Genomic DNA, 18,304 nt, shown 5'->3' on the forward strand with positions numbered 1-18,304 from the left:
TGTAACCGTTTTTTAGGTAATCTGCTACGCGATGAATTATCAATACAAAACAGCCATAATCCGACAAATCGAGTCTGGATTTGCCGGATTGTCGGAGTGCGCTCGAAATCTCAGGGAAATGAGTCAAACCATATTTTCAGGTTCTGGACACTAGCCACTAGAGTAGTCACTTTTGGTTTTTCCAGCTCTTTGTGCATGCCGCACTAAGACAGTTACAGTTTAAAAATGAAAAATTAGACGTAATTAAGTGTTCAGTTTGTACAGATGTGCTACCAATCTTCGCACAACATTAGAAAGCAAAATAAAGGCATTCAAAAGGTTTTGGTGCGGAGCTACTTTTCTGTTAAGTTTTATTTGGCAGCGTTAAACTTGTGTTAACTAGCAAAATGAAAAATCAACGATTAATTTCAGAATGTCATAAGCTTTACTTACATTGAAGTTGCCCAGATGTTTGTTCACGTAGACGTCGTACTGACGTCGTATTGATAAATACGACGTCAGTACGACGTCCACGCAAGGTTGTTTTCAAGTTATTTGCAGAGTGATAATTACAGATCGTGACAATAACTGCCGACATAGTTCGCGTCCGTGTGTCGCTTAATACTTTTAAATTGTCGCCTGGTTTCAAGCACAATTCTGGCGTTGCCGAAATGCGCGATATCAGTTGATACAGGGAAATGTCAAGCGGCTGCAATTAGGAGCATGACAGCTTAGAACATGGCACAGAACAAGCGCAGAAAAACATTAGCGAACCTAACATTGCACAACTTGGATGATATGAATAACGTGCCAACCTTTACATGCAGTACACTGCCCGTTGACGCCCATTGGTGTTAGCCGAGTACATAGTATAGCATAGAAAACCGATACAAGTTCTGGACGCTGGCGGGTTAAAGCACTTCCAGATACGGGTTCAAAGGACGTTCTGTAATAGCACTGTTGGTTGGCAGCTGCTTTGGTAACACTGACCCAGACTGATCCGCTGCTCCAGTCATCAAAGCATGCTCCTCTTGGATAGCCTCTAATTCTTCTCGTAGCTCAGAGAATTTCGGCCTACATTTAGGGTTGATATGCCAGCATGCCGACATTAGTACTGCACTGCAAGTAATGAAAGACGGCAGACTATAAACCATTCGCCGCCAACTGAAGCGCTTGTACAAATGTACACGTATCTGTATATAAATATACGACGCACAAGAATAAAGTACAACAGTGCTTACGTCTTATTACGACACAACTCCGGTATCTGCAGTCGATGGCCGTCGTGAAGGAAACTTCGGAAATGAGCATAAAGAAATCCGTTGGGAAATTCGGCAGAGTATGGAATATCGCCCATCGAAAATATCTCCCAGAGGACCACACCAAACGACCATACGTCGCTATGCACCGAAAACAATCGATGGTCTTTATCCAAAGCTTCAGGCGCCATCCAGTAAAATGGTAGCACACAGGGACTCTAAAAACGCTTTTGCCTTTAAAGTATAAAAGCTTTTATACGGTCTGTAGTTAGTGGCATTCATGTGTCAACTGAAAATCTTATTCTGGTACCCATTGCCGACCTTATTTCGTTCGAGTTCGATATATATGGAACGTTTCGTACCAAAGAAAAAAACTGGAACGTTTTTTTCCTTCCTGTAGTCACTGTAGACAACCGCAGACAACCTGTAGACACCCTGTATACATCCTAGAAACCAGATGACTACAGTATGTCTACAGTGGTGTCTACGGGTTGTCTACAGATGACTACCGGTGTATACAGGCAGAGCATCGAGCTGAGTCTAAGAAGGTCTGCCTGTATACAGCAGTAGACATCCGTAGACACCCTGTAGACAACCTGTAGACAACCTGTATACATCCTAAGAAAACCTAAGAAACCTAAGAAACCAGGTGACTACAGTATGTCTACAGTGGTGTCTACGGGCTGTCTACAGATGACTACCGGTGTATACAGGCAGAGCATCGAGCTGAATCTAAGAAGGGCTGCCTGTATACAGCGGTAGACATCCGTGGACAACCTGTAGACACCGTTGTAGACACGCCGTATACATCCTAAGAAACCAGGTGACTACCGATGGGTCTACAGGGTGTCTACAGCCTGTATACAGATGTCTACTGTGACTACAAGGAGAGAAAAAACGTTTCACTTTTTTTCTTTGGTACGAAACGTGCCACAGGTGAGTTCGAACGGTATTTGCTCAGTTTGCTGATTCGCCATCCCAAAATCGGCAATTTTTATCTTCATTTTGCTGGATAGCAGAACATTCCTGGCGGCCAAGTCGCAATGGACTACATTCTTGGAAGACAGATATTCCATGCCACAGCTGATCTGATGGGCAAAATCCGTCAATGCGTATGTGTAACCTCCAAAGTCACCCATTGCACATTCCAAACCATCCATCAAGAGGTCAGATTTTGCCTTCCTGAGGTAGGCATCTAATGATCCGTGCTCACAATACTCCAAAAGTGTCATAAACCCTTCTACAAAATGCTTCTGTCAGTGGTTTATTGATTGCCTTTGCACTGCAGATTTATCGACAGCGTGCCTGTACATGGTACCAAATTTGAATAAAATGGCGAAACTTACATAACGGTGCAGTTTGTTAAACTTCGAGTACGGCTCTTATACAGATAAAATACCTTATTGCTTATTATTAACAAGCTCAAACTAACACGCCTTAAAAAAAACTTGTAGCTGGCCGAGTCTGCTACGAGCCGATACGTCTTCAAGCCGACAAGTCCTTTTTCTGATTCAAGCTGTACTTAAGCAACTAGAATTACGAAAGATACAGAACTTATTATACGCACGTATAAGAACAATGCCTTCCAAACCGATTATATTCGGATGCCGCCCAATGTTCATCAAGATTGTCATTTCAGCAAGTAAAGCTGCGACTCCTTGGTGGTCACGGGATTCATCCAACAGCATTTTTACTGCTATACGGTGCTGCCGCTTAGTGCGTGCACATTCGAGCCATCCCAGATAAACGTGTCCGTACTGGCCGCTACCGAGACGCACATCTTCTACAATACAAAACCAAGATAGTTTGCTTTTTTTGCGTGTAGTTAATGTGAATACAAAAGCTATGCACTGTCTGTATACTTTGTAAAGCGATGGACCAACGTGGTACCTCGAACATCGCCAGGGTATGTGGAGATACCGCTTTTAAAACTGCGAGACGGTAATCACGTGCACTCGTGACTTGACCACCATTGCTTAAAGGTCTTTTGAATGGATTTCGGTGTTTAACGCTTTTATTGGTAGCTTTGGTTCTTCTTAACGGATTAAGTTTTATAAGCAGTTCATCCGCTTGCAGACGTTTCACGCTGAACATGCACAAACACTGTTCGATGCACGTGACCAAGACCGTCGGCAGCGAATCCCAATCAGCGAGATATGGCACGTATCCGTCTATGACGCTCTTGCATAAACCGGATCACCCATCTTGTTTCCGGCTTCCATTTTCTGGAAGTTGTTTTTCCTTAATCATTTCTTATCGCTGCCTAGAATGCAGCCTGCTAATTCCAGCATAACACAGCCCAAGCTCCAGATGCCTGTTTTGCGTCCAGGATTTTCCGGTTCTGGTGATGTTTCCGAAAACTTCCTCAGCATTTCAGGAGACATGAAACGTATTGTACCGCGGAGATGGGTAATATCATCCGTGCATGTGACACTCCGCTGCATTTGTACCAGATCGTCTAGATCCCCGAGCAGCAACCTACATTGACCGTCCTCTAAATTCTTGATAAGTATATTTGCTGGCTTCAGGTCTCCGTGAATGATGCTCCGATGGTGCAGAAAACTGAGTCCTTGTGCAATGTCTGTTGCGTAATGGACAGCTGTACTTAGATCCAGCATTTCTTTGTTATCGATAAGTCTTTTTAAATAATCCGCAAGATCACCACCTAAAACATTACTTGTGCAGTTGTGCTGGCAACAAACAAGCAATACATTACAACTAAGTTATCGTGAAAGTATGCTGCAGCCGGCCATGTTGTATTGTTAATTGTACATACTACATAGTACGTACCATGTGCATGGCTATGCTCTGTAGAAACTAAAGTATTACAGTATTATTACGCATTTTCTAAACGTGCGCCTTTCGTACATACGTTTATAGCTTATTGTCACATTAAACTGCGATTGGGAATACCAGTTTCCGGTTACCAGAGTAGTAGTCCATCATCAGCTCAATCGAAGTTCTTCCCAATGATTTGGTAACTGTAATTTTATGGTAGGCCACCAGGTTCATGTTGTCAATGGCTAAGAGAGTTTTCAGCCTGGTTAGGCACCTTTCCCACTTGGTTGCGCACGTCCCGATTTCTGAGCTCTTTTCTAAATGAACGGCTTTGACCGCTACAGTCTGCTCTCCCACGAAATCGCCCCGATGCGTGATTGTCGCTCTGTACACAACTCCGAAAGCTCCTCTAGCAACGAAATCACCACTGCTCCTATAATCATATGTGCAGCTACGGCCGAAAGTTTCTTGGCGAATAATTTCCAGTTCCATTTCAATAAATCAATGAAATGAACTTGTAACAGTAACGAAGTTTCCCAACCAAGCTTTTCTAGCGATACTACAAAGAAACAGAAAATCCATGTACAGGAAGACCTTCACATGCAGTAACTGCAATGTTTTGTTAACTTCACATGCAGTAACTGCAATGTTTTGTTAACTTGAAATTCAAACCGTAGAGTTTGTTTTCATTTGATTCTCAGATTGCATTTGATTAAGCCGCACCCTGTTTAAACTTAAAGGTCGTCCGAAGGCGTTGTACTTGTATATCATTCAGTAGGCCAAGATAACAATTTTCGATAAGAAGTTAAACGCTGCCTCTTCTGATTTTAAGTTTGGCTGTTCATGAATATAGCTATCCGGCGACTGTAACTCTGTAATTATCCATTTAATGGGCAATAGCCACCACAATAACAATGACTGCAGGCGCCGGTGCACCACTTAATAGTTAAAATTTAAACATTAAAAAAACAAACAAAATCTCGATCTTCTCTTGGGTTAAAAGGTAACGTGCTCAAAACAGCCGTAGCATTTCCTTTTACAACGGCGAGACTAAAACGTTGCTTAATGAAAGCAGTAGAACGCGCTTCGAATTTTACGGCCCATGAAATGCAACAGTTCACTGAAAGCGGGGCCAAATGTAAGTAACTCGACATGACAAATTATTGGTCATAATGATCTACATATCTCATCTTGTTTAGCCCGATTACAATCATATTTCTCCTGTCTAAATATCAGGCTAATCTGAGATCTCGGATGCGGACGTGCAGTAACTAATTACAGATTTACAGTTAGTACTAGTATGCAGATACTACAGATATAAATATAACCGAGGCATTACGAAAGCTCTAAGGCATAAAATCGAACTGGCAGCCTGTACGATGACGTCACGGTGGAGGAGACCGATCTTGCGAACTCCATAGGCTTGCGCGCTCTTTGCGTTCCAGCAGAACGAAATTTCCTTGCGTCTAAATGGGTTTTTTTTGTTTAAAACTGAAAAACATGATGTTTCGTCACTGTCCCCGAAAATTCTAGCGGTAAAAGTTGAGTTAAAAGCAGTTTGGCCTCGCACATGGTGGATCCAAGAGCCAAGGTACTGGTGTGTCTTCAAAGAGTGGTTAAGCTGCAACCATGGCTGTTTTCTTAATGATTAAAGTCCAGGAAACAAAGTCAAGTGAAAACATAAATTTCTGGACTCGTATTTCAGAAAGTGTTCACATACTGATAGTGACAGATAGTCAGCAACTTAGTCGGAAGACTGCAGCCGTCCACAGTAAATCGGCACCACAAGCATAGCCACAAGTGCAGGCTTCTTCCATAGACTTCCATGTTAAATAAAAACACTCATATCGCATCTAATTTGCATCGGATCCGCGCTAACTTAGTATCAGAAGAAACAACGAATTATTCTCTTTCTTTTGAGGTGTTCCTGGAGACTTATAAACAAAGGTACAAGGAATTCTAGAATTTCAAAGTTGAATGTAAGTCTACGGGCGACACAGTACATCGTCTCCACTATCCTGACACCGTCGCAGTCGATTTTATGCCTGTAGCTTTCGTAATGCCTCGATATAACGTAATGGTATTTACGGTCAGAATACGCTTGTTAGTGGCTGTTATTTGTGCAGTGTTAATGCTTCGTTTTGTTATTTGAATACGATACGAATATACTTATGCGTTATCTGACTATACGTATTCCACACAAAGATGACGAAAGACCGTAAAATTATATTAACGTTTCGCGATCTTCAGACCAGAACAGTTTGCCGTAAATGGGGTTGCTCAGCAGAGGTGGTAAAGTGCAGACCGATGTCCGAACTTGGCAACTGAAGGGCCAAGCTGGTCAGTCTACCGCTTGTGTAACCGTCCGCGACCAGACCCCTTTATTGATAAACCGGATAAATGATAAACCATAGACAATATGATGATAAACGATAAACAGTGTGATAGAAAGAGAAGGGTGTGGAGGGCGGGTTTTTTTCGCTTTCGACGGCAAATTCTTTTCAAACTATTCCGAAATTAAATAAAATACATATCAACTTATATAATTAAGCTTAATATGCCACGTCCATCGGAAGTTCTGCATAGCAACACGGTAAACTTCCGATCGCACGTTAACGACAGTTATTGCTGTAGCAATAACTGACATTAACGTTTCGCGATCTTCAGACCAGAACAGTTTGCCGTAAATGGGGTTGCTCAGCAGAGGTGGTAAAGTGCAGACCGATGTCCGAACTTGGCAACTGAAGGGCCAAGCTGGTTTAGTCTACCGCTTGTGTAACCGTCCGCGACCAGACCCCCAAAAGCGAAGCCGCGGCCCAAACAAGAGAGACGAACAAGAACAAAATGCAATAGCGGGATTAGAGGAGAACATCACACGAATGAACAGTACATATATACAGAATGAACAGTACGTATATACTTTGGCAAAGAACTTGAACAATTTGCAGAAAATGAACGGACAGAGAAGCCTAGTGGTTTCTAAACTGGTCGGTTTTGGAGAAATCGCATAGAGAAAATATCTTGAATAGAACTGATATGGAGAGGCACGTCGTAGGCATTGGATGGCTGTCCGGTGGTGTCGGTGCATGGTGTGGAGTCGTGGACGTTAAAAATAGTTCGGTGGTGGGAAAAGGCAGCGGAGGTATATCGGTATACTTCATTACGTAACTGTAACAAAAGTTCTGAACATGGGAGAGAAAATTGAGAAAAAGAAAACTCATTGTGAATTATGGATTATATTGTGGCTTTATCAGTATAGCGAATTGCGTATACACGTGCGAAGTTCATATTGTTAGATGTTCATGTTCTTTGTTGTTAATAAACATATAGTTCTAATCGACAAATCCAAAGTTCTCAACACCTACGATAAATGTAGAGTAGAGATAGTGAGATTACAAGTATGAATGAAAGAAAAGAAAATGGTTAAAACATAAATAATGCAGGGAAAAACATTTTTATAGATTACTGTGAGTAACTTGACTTACTTGAGGATATTATACAAGAAATGATAGTATTGCAAATCAGGTATGATGCAAGTTTGAAGTACATGGACAACATTAATTCAGAAGTATAAACTATAAAACATTAAAATTATCATCTTTACGTGTATAATTAGCTTGTCATATGAATCTAATTTCGTCAAAATGGACAAAACCGTTCATAAACAATAAATTAATAGTGCCATGAAAAGAAGTAAGAAGGGTTAGTAAATGCACCGAAGAGCAGAAATAAATTTTAGTACAGTACATACAGTATAGTACAGACAATATAGTACATTCAATTTTGTTTTATTTTTTAGCAAAAGATAACTGTACTGTTGTGCTATAGTACTGTTGCATACTGTTGTACTTTTGCAGAGTACGTATTATAAATTCGATAAATTCCTTATGCTGGCTCGCCTTTAAATTTGATAAAGTGGAATTCCACTACCAATAAATTCGACTGACGATAGACTGTTCGGTTCAATAAAATTGTATTCTTTAACGAATATTTCAAATCCCGCTCAAAAGATCGAAACCATTATATCTAAATATTGTCGGACTCGTATCGTATATGTAAGAGAGATTTAGGTACATGACTGCCATTAAAAGTTTCCGAGAAGTACTAGAAGAAACGAAAAACCAAAAACATGCGTTGTATGAAAGTAATAGATAGGATAGTGAATCAAAAGAAATATTTGATTGGCAAAAGAAAAAATTTGTTCAGACTGATTGGACGGAGTTTATGCGGTAACGCGACAAAAATGTGTTATGTACTCTGTAGAAGGCCAGAAGCCATTCATAGTTAGTTTCTCGTGCTGCATATTTATTCAGTAACTGCTCTACATTATATAAATATCGTTTGTCTTGTGTAAAAAATATGACACATAAAATTTGACTCACGTCCGCTATACTTCTACTCAAAAATCCGGATCGAGTTGATTTGATTTTTGTGGTATTCTTCGGAATACTTTTAGAAAATTTCGGTTGTAGTTTAGACTTCTGTAAACTTAGAAGAGGTTATATTCCTCTGAATTGTCTCAGGAGTCGGATGAAAAACACGAAGTGGCGTTTTCTTGTCTGCTTCGCAGTCAGCGAAAACATTCCGTCGCGGACTCGCTGTGCAAATTATTACGTATTATTCGTGAACTATAAATTTGTGATTAACGGTATAGTTAGGGACCATACATTAACTACGTACAGAACGAATTTTCGGGAACGTAGTTTATGGATAGTCCCTTACAGTATCTTCCTTTGTGTAACTTGATGCTTGTGCTGTGCTAAACCACCCCCCTAAAATGTGCGAATCAGAATCGTGTAACATTTTGGTTACAGACTGTTCCATAGACCTGATGAAAACAAGCCGTAAACTAAATAGTGTACAAAGACTAGTCTTTGTAATTATTCTAGTTTAACCGACTGCCAACTGGTGTCAGTCCGCTCCGGAAAATTCACTAAAATCTTGGTTCAGTTACAGACTTAGACTATTGTAGATAGCGCAAAAAGGATGCATGCAATGATACTATGCTGACTAGACAGTAGACACGAAAAAGTGTGTACGGTATAGTTCAAAAGCTTGTTACCATGCATGCCGTAGAGTTTACACGGGCTTCTACTGTCAATACCAAAACACGGTATTTCAAAAATTAAAATATAATGCATGTATTACAAATAGTTATTAGGCACAGTAGCAGTTGTGATTATTAAGATGAAGAAAAGTATCATGCTTATGAACAAAGGGATGATGACCAATAGGAGCAAAGCATTACAATTATGAGAGGCGATAGGAGTATGAATTCTGACTCAGGATTAGGAGTATGAATAGGAGGAGCATTATTCGTATTAGGTACACGATATGCATGAAAAATAGCAACGGTATGCATAGAATTATTATAGCCTGCGAAGCACTTCTATACTCTTATATTTACAGAGTACGTTAGAATTGACACTGCCAAATTACGAAATCAGTAGGAGTGGTGTGAAGTTCATTTAGGTTTCTTAATTTACGAAATAGGATACGGAAACGATAGTGACCCGAAATCAAGATAAAACTGCAGCTAAAGTTGCGGGAAAAGCGTGCACGTTTTTGCTATAAAGTTTAGAGCATAAAATTAGTTTAAGGCGTAAGCGGCGAACAGAGCATAATGCAACAAAGCACAAGCTGCGGGGGAAAAAGAAATAACGTGCACGTTTGAAACGGAGCTGATAATGTTGGAGAACAAATACGCTTTCGACGGCAAATTCGCTTTTTTCGCTTTCGACGGCAAATTCTTTTCAAACTATTCCGAAATTAAATAAAATACATATCAACTTATATAATTAAGCTTAATATGCCACGTCCATCGGAAGTTCTGCATAGCAACACGGTAAACTTCCGATCGCACGTTAACGACAGTTATTGCTGTAGCAATAACTGACAATAAGTAATATGACGAATACGTTACTTTATACGACGCACGTCAAGATTATGGCTTAATTTATTACTTTCTGAGTCGTTAATGTTGAGCATGGCCAATGGAAATTACGGGTACAAAACTACCACGATATCGACTACGACGCCATCAAACAAAAAACATTCAGTTAGTCAGTATTCTCCGCTTTCGAACGGCAGACCGCGTTCCACATGATCAGCTTCGCAGGTGATGTATGGTGCTGACAAACATTCCCTGTTTAATATCATTACTTCCTTAATTTAAATGACGGCCGTAACGATGTCTTTCTGCAGTTCTGCTAATTCCGAGCGCACTCCCTCTTCCATGCCGCTACTAGAGCTAAACCCGCGCTCATACTGTCGGCAGGAAAGGATTGTTCTCATGGAACTCCACAACATCGCCCTTGAGATCCTGTATGCGTTTTTGCGGGGTCAGCGGATATATCGCGGGTGGGGGCGGCTGTAAGGGTGGTCCTTGCCCGTCCATTAACTCCTGGCGCACGGGATCATCCACCAGGGTGTAGTTGCGTCGGGTGATAGGGAAAGGTCGAACTTGGGAGTTCTCGGGGAATGTTAGCTCACTCAATCCTTCCCATGCAAAGCATGTCGACACTGCAACCAGATCTGCATACGCAAAAAGATATTGGAATTAGAAACTGCATCATTGATAAACGGCAATCATTTTACACTAGCATCACTACTTAATTTTACACTAGCATGCACTACTTCTTAGCAGCAGATATGGCATTATCTGTTGAAGTACTCTGTACCTATGTGAAAAATTGGAATTCCCGTTACTTTATGCAAAATTCTATAAGCGCATGTATTTCTGTCAACGCAGCTTCGGTATACACAAAAATTAAAAAAAGCACGCTCAGCGAACAACTTTATTACTGTATTACGATATTTTAAGTCGAAATTATAATACGTTAAGCCATGGAATACAGACTTACATAATATTAAGGTACCGGCAAATAAAGGCACTCCGTTCCGCTGCAACATCATCGCAGCAACTCAACTGGATTCGCTGTACTTAACAAAAAGCCAGAAACGGAAGATACAGAGCGAATACACAAAACACCTCCAGAAAAGAATTCACCGGAATTACGCTTTATTCCAGCAACGTTATATGACTCGATCTTGAACGATATATCGCTACTACCTTTGTCGCAAGTTATGGTTTATAATAAAATATTACACAGTAATAAAAATCGAAGTTATGACTACCAGAAACGTTGTGTAAGTGACAAGCGACGGTATATTGGCAACATCTGTCATGGCCGATATGTGTTCCATGCAGTAACGGAAGTCCACTTGAAAAAACGCGCTGAGTCTGGAATTAATACTCGCCATCGTGTCAGCAGTTAAATGCCGGACAAAAGCGCTTACTGCAACAGATTGGGTTGGCTATACATTGCCATACAATCGTACCGGCCAAATTTCGTACCTCACAATCAGAACATAATTATAAGAAAAGTTTATTGCTCGTACAGTAAATCAACGTCATGGGAATTAATGAGCAAATTGACCGTAAATTAATATTGATAATTTAATAATTTTTTGAAGAAGAGAAGCATAAACAGTTTCATAATACTGCGCCGGAATTAATCTCGCTGGATTAACCGCCACCCCCATCTACAAATGCTCAATATTGACGGCCTTCTTGAATTCGTCGGGCGTGTCGGGCTGGTTGACCATGTGGGCCAGTTGGAAGGGCTCCAGCTGGTTGAGGTTGTTGTTGATGCGGGCAATGTGGGGATAGTTGTCCAGGCGGACCTTGAAGCGCTCGGCGGCCACCACCTGGGGCGCCAGGCAGATGTCCGCCAGAGTGACGGCGTCGCCCACGCAGTACTGCCCGCTGGTCTCCTCCAGCACCTTCTCAAAGGCGTCCAGGCCCTTGACGATCCAGTGGTGGGCAAAGTCCGTGCGCTTATCTTGATCATCCGACACCTGCGGCGAAAACACAGCCACGCATAAAAATGGTTGTGGAATTTAAATCACAACAAAATAAAATAAATTGGAAATAAGCCGGATTGCTGCTGCAAGCCAGCGATTTTAATAAATAATAATGTAAAATAATTAATAAACGTTGCCTGCACTCTAACACGCGTAAATACGTATACAAATCAATATTACAATAATATTGTTTCGTAATATATTTAGAACAAATAACATGATTATCGGAAATGCTAGCGGTTTAAAATATTCGGAAGATGTTACAGGCATTTAAGAAAAAAAATTCTGACATAAGTAAATACTTACTGCCATTGTTTCGGGAATTATTCGGAACTAAATTCTAAATTTTCGAAAATGCTGGCAGGTTAAGAAATTCAGAAAACATAAAATGCAGATAAAAAAAATACAGAAAAATCAGAAATTTTTAAAGCAGTTTTTTTTAAAAATTAGGTTTTACGATATCACAAAAAAAACAGCAAATAATGTTGTTGCGGAATTTCGCTGTTATGAATATCAGTGCTTGTATAAGCGAAAAAATGACAGCAAAAGATACCTTGGTAATGACGCTGAGATTTTGCAGCGGCTGGATGCCCGACGCGATAATCTCCGCCAGTTGTCGCACACGCGCGCCCGCAGAAACGGATCCTTGGGCAGCAGCGGCGGGGTGGGATGGGTCTCTTCCAGATACTCCAGGATGGCCAGGGACTGGGTCAGCACGCGCCCGTCCATCTCCAGCGTCGGCACCTGCGCCATCTTGTTGATCTTGGTGTACTTCTCATCGTTCTGCTCGCGCTTCAGCAGATTGACGGGAATGGTCTCGTACTGGATGCCTTTGTAGGCCAGCGCGATGCGCACCCGCCACGCACAGGAACTGCGGAAATAGGAATATAAACGCGGACGGGAATTTTCCGACATGCTGGTATAATGAGCAAATATGCTTATCGATAAAAAAGATTGCTTCTCTTATGTATAACCGATTGATACTGCAGTCGTAATAAATAAATGAACACACTGTTAAACAGGTGTTTGTTAATGCAGCGGATCGATACGGACTGATGGAGTATAGTGTCAGTTTATTGACAGCCGACAGGTTTGCACGCAGATTAATCAGATGATATCTCGTATATTGGTAAGGAAAACCGGAAGCGCTGTCTTTATCGCCGGCGCACATCGGCCACAGCTTTGATTTGATACGCCGGCTTGTTTACAAAACTTGTACGATCGCTCAGTGCGCTGGACCGGTAGAAGTACTTACTTTACTAGCCCTATGTACTGCTGGACGCTATTAAATTTTAAACACAGTGCTGTGGCTATTTTCTGAATCGGTCAAACACAGTCGGGATCGTACTGTATATTGTATAATACATACCTACAACGCACAAAATGCTACTGTAGATTGCGTAAAATAAAGAACCGACTATAGATATTATAAGACTGAATAGCCTATAATTGTATGCATGCGCGCTTATTAAAAAAAATAATTATCATAATTAATTTCATAAAAAGCTATACTGCAGTATCTACTATCTAGAGTAACACTGCAACCTGCACCTCGATAACTTACGTATACCCGTGCCATTTGCCAAGCTCTTGTCGATAATTACGAAGAAAAAATTAAATGTTTTAATACTTAAATTTATCCAATTACGTACTATAGATTAGTTGCCGGCCAAAATTTATAGTTTATGTGTGTAATTTATAATTTATATTTTGTAGTGTAATGTTTGAATTTACCGTATAAAGCGTAGTCGACACCGTATAAGAAACTGTGTCATGATCTTTCGGTAAAGTGCACGGCGTACAGTTACATCAGTTTGTGTACATCTGACCAACTTAAAACTGCCGCCGCTGCAGATTCAAACATAAATCCGTGAAGTATCACAGGAGATTAAAAGGTTCTCAATAGCCGTATTACTGAAGATGTTGTTACATATTCGCATGAGACTTCTATCTGCGTAATCATAATACCTTAAATCGATCTGAACAACAGCTGTTTATGGTAATAATAATATAAGTACATAAAAACTTAAGGCCTTTCAAAATCCCGGGCCGGAAATGACAATGCATTAGGAAAATGACTCAGGAAAACTGCAGAAACCGTGACTGCCGTTGGCCAATGTATAAATTAACACCGAAGACGTTGCCATATCACAGTCGTACAGTTTCGTAGAATCCATACACTCCGTGACCTTTTTTTTTAAAATGACTATCCTCAAATTACTTGTCATAAATTTTTCTGGTTTAATTAGCGTAAAAACCGCTTTAGCGCAAGGTTTGTATATTTTTAATTAGGTCCGTTGACCGTAAAGAAAACTAGTTCTATTTTTAAAACTCTAGTAAAAGTTAGTTTAGACCATGTTTTTTTACATGCATGTGTAAGCATAACGCTTGACATTTTTTTATGGAATATTTAGGCTATAATAATTATGGTCCGTCAAATAACGGCTACAACTACAACAACCCATCCCCGGTGTACACGCCAACCACCCCGCCACCGCTGCCACAACCGCTACCCACGCCACCACCGCCTCTGTACGGTTCCGGTGTCCCTTCCCCGGTATATCAAACATACACACCGGCGCCTTATCAGTATTACGCCCAACCGACACCACAACCTTTTCCATTACCGCCTTCTCCGTATGGCAACGGATACAACGTCCGCACCACGCCGGCTCCCGTTCCCGTGCCACCGGCGCCATACTCCAGCGGATCTCCGGCGAATTCTTATAACACGATACCCATGTACCCGGTAATTCAACGCCAGCCGTATAGTAATCCCCCCAATTGCCGGTGTGACCTTAGTCCGTATATTGTTATCCCGGTGTGCGGGAATGATGGAGTGACGTACGGGAATATCTGCGATCTGGTTAATGCTATGGCAAACACGCAAGGTAATGCAATGGAATTAAAATTATAATTGTTGTGAAGTATCTGATGATCTTTCGATTTACAGGTTTAGGATTTCGGTGTGGCACGGCGTGTCCTTGCCGATACGATGTAGTTGGTAAGCGATAAAATACTAATTATCTGTATGTACCGCTAAAATTATATTTTATTATTAAATATTTGATATTTAAGTTTTTTATTTTTAAATTATTGGCCTTATTAAACTGTAAGTACTGCATTTTATACAGTCATGAAAGTTATTTACACGGGAGATGTATTTATCAATAAGTGACCTTTCATGGTTTAGATTACCGAGGCGAGATAGAGCGTCCCATTCGCGGGAATTTCGCCAACTGCTTGACTAACGGTACCACCGTGCGCAGCCCGGCGGATGTCCGCACAGCGCTGGTTTTCGATCCATGTAAGTTGCGCATTAGTATGTCACACGTTACACTTGGTCTGCATTTTTTTACAGGTTTTATTTGAATTTTTTAGCTATTGGTGTACGATGCGACGCTGATTGCTCCACCTGTCAGAACGGCCCCTGGCGATGTCCCAGCTACTACATGGATTTCACCCCGCACTACAACGACAACCGACCTGTCTCCACCACTTCCCTGTCCACCATCATCAACGGTCTTCCGCGTCCCTCTAGTACGTTCGCCCCGCCTCTCAACGGATACGGTCAACCGGCAGCCACCACCCGCCGCCGCACCACTACCACTCCGCGACCCGCGGTGGTCGTTATAGCCGGTACCCCGGGTAACCGCCCCACTGGAGCGGCGCCCGCCGTGGTGGTCGTGCCACCCGCTACCCGAGGATCACCGGCGCCACCGGCAGTGGTGGTTGTAGCTCCCGGAGGCGAGGTCGAAGCCACACCGGCACCGGAAGGTGAAACAACCCAACCCACGGAAGGAGAGATAACGGAAACGCCAGCGGAGCCTGGGGGGGAAGCGACGGAAGCGGCGCCGAATGCAGAAGAGACCACGGAGGGCGGGACTCCTGAAGAAGGTGCTACCGAGGCCCCAACTGAGGGAGAGGCAACGGAACCCAGTGGAGAATCCCCGGCTCCAGAGGAAAATCCAGGAGAAGCTCCAGCTACAGATGTAACGCCAGGAGAGACTCCGGCACCGGAGGAGACCCCAGCGCCGGAAGAAACACCTGCCGAAGGCTCGACGGAACCGGCTGCCGGGGCACCGGAAGAGGCGCAACCCAGTGAAGAAGAATCGGCAAGTGCACCGCCGGAAGGTGAAGCTCCAGGTGAAACTCCCGCTCCGGCGGAAAGAGAAAACCCGGAAGCCACGGAAGCACCTGCGGAAACGCCTGCTCCGGAAAACCCTCCAACAGAAGGGGAAGCTGCTCTGGCAGAAGGGAACCCAGAGGGTGAAAACGCACCACCGGCGGAAGGTGAGGCAACGCCAGCAGCGGAAGGCGAGGGCACACCCCCGCCCGAAGGCGGTGAGGAAACCCCGACACCGAAAGCCTCCAGTGAGTCTCCGGAATCAAGTTCGCCGACATCCCCGGAAACGTCAACCGGTGCTGCGGGAGAGGAAGCAACCAGCGTCGCAAATGAGCCAGTATAATAAAATTCTAAATTACCAATTAAATAATATGACAAGTTGACAACCAAGAAACTTTGGCAACCGTTCCACTTGTGTTTCGACCGACCGCTGTGTTACAACTAATCAACCTTTTTGCTACCAAATGAACAATCTTTATACAAAAATATTCTCCAGTGTCTGATATTCAGAAAAAAGCAGGCAGTTTGAAATGGCAAAGAAAACAGATTCATGATGGACTGTGCGCAATATTTTCCTATATGAAGCAAAAGGTCATGAGAACAAACCAGCTTATGTACAAAACGGCTGCCAGCAACCAGATGGGCGCCTTAAAGCGTTTTACTGTCCTCCTTTCTTCTTTTTGCCTCCTTTCTTCTTGGGTGCGGCTGGTGCGGGCGATGCGGCAGCGGCTTGTACGGCGCCCGTGACGGTCATGACGTAATCAGGCTGATCGTCCAGCAGGACCACGCCTTCCTGGTACAGTCGGCTGTTGGAGTAGTCGTAAAATTGTTTGGCTTGCGAGCAGTCCACATTGAACCACCAATCACATATCAGTGTAATTTGGTTAAACAGCTGCACATAAAAATACACAGATTTGCGATTTAAAAGTACAGTTTTAAATTAGTTTTAAATTTAAAAATACACTATTACGTTTAGAATATTCTGTCCTTTAGAAACCGAAGTAGCTAGGAACGCTTATTTTCGCTGCGCATTTAACCGACCGATCACTAGGTAGGATGGGAATCAACAAATAAGGAAAGGTCACTTGACTGCCGGCGCCGATTGTTTTCCATTTTATATTTTAGCGACTGTTTTAAACTACTGTCTTATTTGCGCAGCGCAATAATACATACAGTAACTACCGGCATTTTCATGCCTGTTTGATGGTATTTACGTACGGTCATATTGGGGCAAAGGTAGGTCGTTAAATTCCCATTAATGTCGCATCGATGGAACACCTGACACCGGCCGGCGTCGGTATCCGCATAAAATCCCGGCTGATGGAACGACGCGCAGTCCACGTTGTCCTTAGGCAGCTCGGCGATGAGCGGAAAATCTTGGCCGGGTTTAACGTTGACAAAGAGCTCTTGGATCTGGTCGACGCTTAACTGTTTACCGGCGCCGCCGCGCAGCTGGTCCAGCGCGGAATACACTTTGGGCGACTGCGCGCTAGCTGCACGCTTCGTCTGAGTAGTAAAAAAAATTAGTTTAATCAAAAAATTTAAATACGAATATTTATATAAAAGTAGATATAAGTACGTATGTAAATATAGAAGAAGTAGTATACATACAAGAAAGAATATATAAATATCAAATATCAGTTACCACAAAACAGAATAGAATACATATAAAATATATAACTTCCCGATAAAATTTCATACAAAGTTCCGCAAACCGTTTAGTCTTACCAAAGTTTTGGCGCCGCATACCGCCAAAAGCGAAAACACGACAATAACCGGTTTCATTATGCCGCTGCACTTATACTTTTCCGAATTCAAATAAATCAGCGAAGAAAGGTTTTCGTTGTCTGCAATATTTAAGACAGAAATGGCACTTATGGCTCCTTATATACCGCAATTAAGCGGGCATGCACAGCGCCGACATTTTCGTAATAAACCACAAAGAACCAGTAATTTATTCATTTTGACGTTCTTTCATTGTTCTACCGGTTGCCGAAACGGTTATTGCCGTATGCATGTAGCCCCCGCAAAGTACGCGATGGACGACATCGATTAATCAAGAAGGCGAAGAGAAAATCCATGTTGACGAGCGCCGGCATAGTGCCCCTGTCATGGACGGTGTGTTAATATATTAATGCTAATGTTAATACAAGCAATTAGGCACCCATTAATCTTTCGCCAAGCTTTCGTCCACACTTTTGTGATTTGGACACTGTAAAGTATCGTTCACGGACGACAGTCCAGACAGCCTACGCGTTTCCTGTCAACATTACACGACGCGTACAACATTGAAGTT

At 42.4% G+C, this 18,304-nt stretch overlaps 5 protein-coding genes across 9 annotated transcripts; 1 reads left to right on the forward strand and 4 right to left on the reverse strand.

The window, feature by feature from the left end:
• Positions 1 to 957: 957 nt before the first annotated feature.
• Positions 958 to 3,464, reverse strand: LOC129592222 (fibroblast growth factor receptor 4-like). 3 transcript variants are annotated; one of them, XM_055488200.1, is made up of 5 exons: positions 3,129 to 3,464; positions 2,806 to 3,021; positions 2,145 to 2,478; positions 1,221 to 1,456; positions 958 to 1,098 (listed from the first exon to the last, which is right to left on the reverse strand). In XM_055488200.1, exons 2-5 carry the CDS (start codon positions 2,924 to 2,926, stop codon positions 1,088 to 1,090), a joined length of 702 nt encoding a protein of 233 aa, XP_055344175.1. In that variant the 5' UTR covers positions 2,927 to 3,021; positions 3,129 to 3,464; the 3' UTR covers positions 958 to 1,087. The 3 variants fall into 3 exon arrangements, with proteins under 3 accessions (XP_055344175.1, XP_055344172.1, XP_055344174.1); XM_055488197.1 differs by having other exon boundaries at positions 3,101 to 3,464; XM_055488199.1 differs by lacking the exon at positions 958 to 1,098 and having other exon boundaries at positions 1,289 to 1,456; positions 2,170 to 2,478; positions 3,101 to 3,464.
• Positions 3,465 to 9,966: 6,502 nt separating this feature from the next.
• On the reverse strand, positions 9,967 to 11,120 carry LOC129592229 (uncharacterized). Of its 3 annotated transcripts, none has more exons than XR_008690949.1 (2): positions 10,697 to 10,867; positions 9,967 to 10,550 (listed from the first exon to the last, which is right to left on the reverse strand). XR_008690949.1 is itself a non-coding variant. In XM_055488208.1 (2 exons), the coding sequence occupies exons 1-2, from the start codon at positions 10,929 to 10,931 to the stop codon at positions 10,279 to 10,281; spliced, it is 312 nt and encodes a 103-aa protein (XP_055344183.1). In that variant the 5' UTR covers positions 10,932 to 11,120; the 3' UTR covers positions 9,967 to 10,278. The 3 variants fall into 3 exon arrangements, 2 of the variants coding, with proteins under 2 accessions (XP_055344183.1, XP_055344182.1); XM_055488208.1 differs by lacking the exon at positions 10,697 to 10,867 and adding an exon at positions 10,880 to 11,120 and having other exon boundaries at positions 9,967 to 10,538; XM_055488207.1 differs by lacking the exon at positions 10,697 to 10,867 and adding an exon at positions 10,880 to 11,120.
• A 133-nt stretch (positions 11,121 to 11,253) lies between these two features.
• On the reverse strand, positions 11,254 to 12,960 carry LOC129592225 (maleylacetoacetate isomerase-like). Its single transcript, XM_055488203.1, is given in 3 exon segments — positions 11,254 to 11,876; positions 12,436 to 12,510; positions 12,513 to 12,960. Coding segments are annotated over 3 exon segments (675 nt in total). The 5' UTR covers positions 12,798 to 12,960; the 3' UTR covers positions 11,254 to 11,561.
• Positions 12,961 to 14,051: 1,091 nt separating this feature from the next.
• On the forward strand, positions 14,052 to 16,550 carry LOC129592142 (mucin-2-like). Its single transcript, XM_055488114.1, has 5 exons — positions 14,052 to 14,154; positions 14,297 to 14,773; positions 14,836 to 14,886; positions 15,076 to 15,189; positions 15,264 to 16,550. Exons 1-5 carry the CDS (start codon positions 14,085 to 14,087, stop codon positions 16,349 to 16,351), a joined length of 1,800 nt encoding a protein of 599 aa, XP_055344089.1. The 5' UTR covers positions 14,052 to 14,084; the 3' UTR covers positions 16,352 to 16,550.
• On the reverse strand, positions 16,451 to 17,871 carry LOC129592143 (uncharacterized). The gene is made up of 3 exons (XM_055488115.1): positions 17,737 to 17,871; positions 17,227 to 17,514; positions 16,451 to 16,900 (listed from the first exon to the last, which is right to left on the reverse strand). The coding sequence occupies exons 1-3, from the start codon at positions 17,791 to 17,793 to the stop codon at positions 16,667 to 16,669; spliced, it is 579 nt and encodes a 192-aa protein (XP_055344090.1). The 5' UTR covers positions 17,794 to 17,871; the 3' UTR covers positions 16,451 to 16,666.
• Positions 17,872 to 18,304: the final 433 nt, after the last annotated feature.

This window comes from Paramacrobiotus metropolitanus, unplaced genomic scaffold, assembly GCF_019649055.1.
Source record: "Paramacrobiotus metropolitanus isolate TYO unplaced genomic scaffold, Prichtersi_v1.0 Parri_scaffold0000050, whole genome shotgun sequence".
Classification (NCBI taxonomy): Eukaryota; Metazoa; Tardigrada; class Eutardigrada; order Parachela; family Macrobiotidae; genus Paramacrobiotus; species Paramacrobiotus metropolitanus.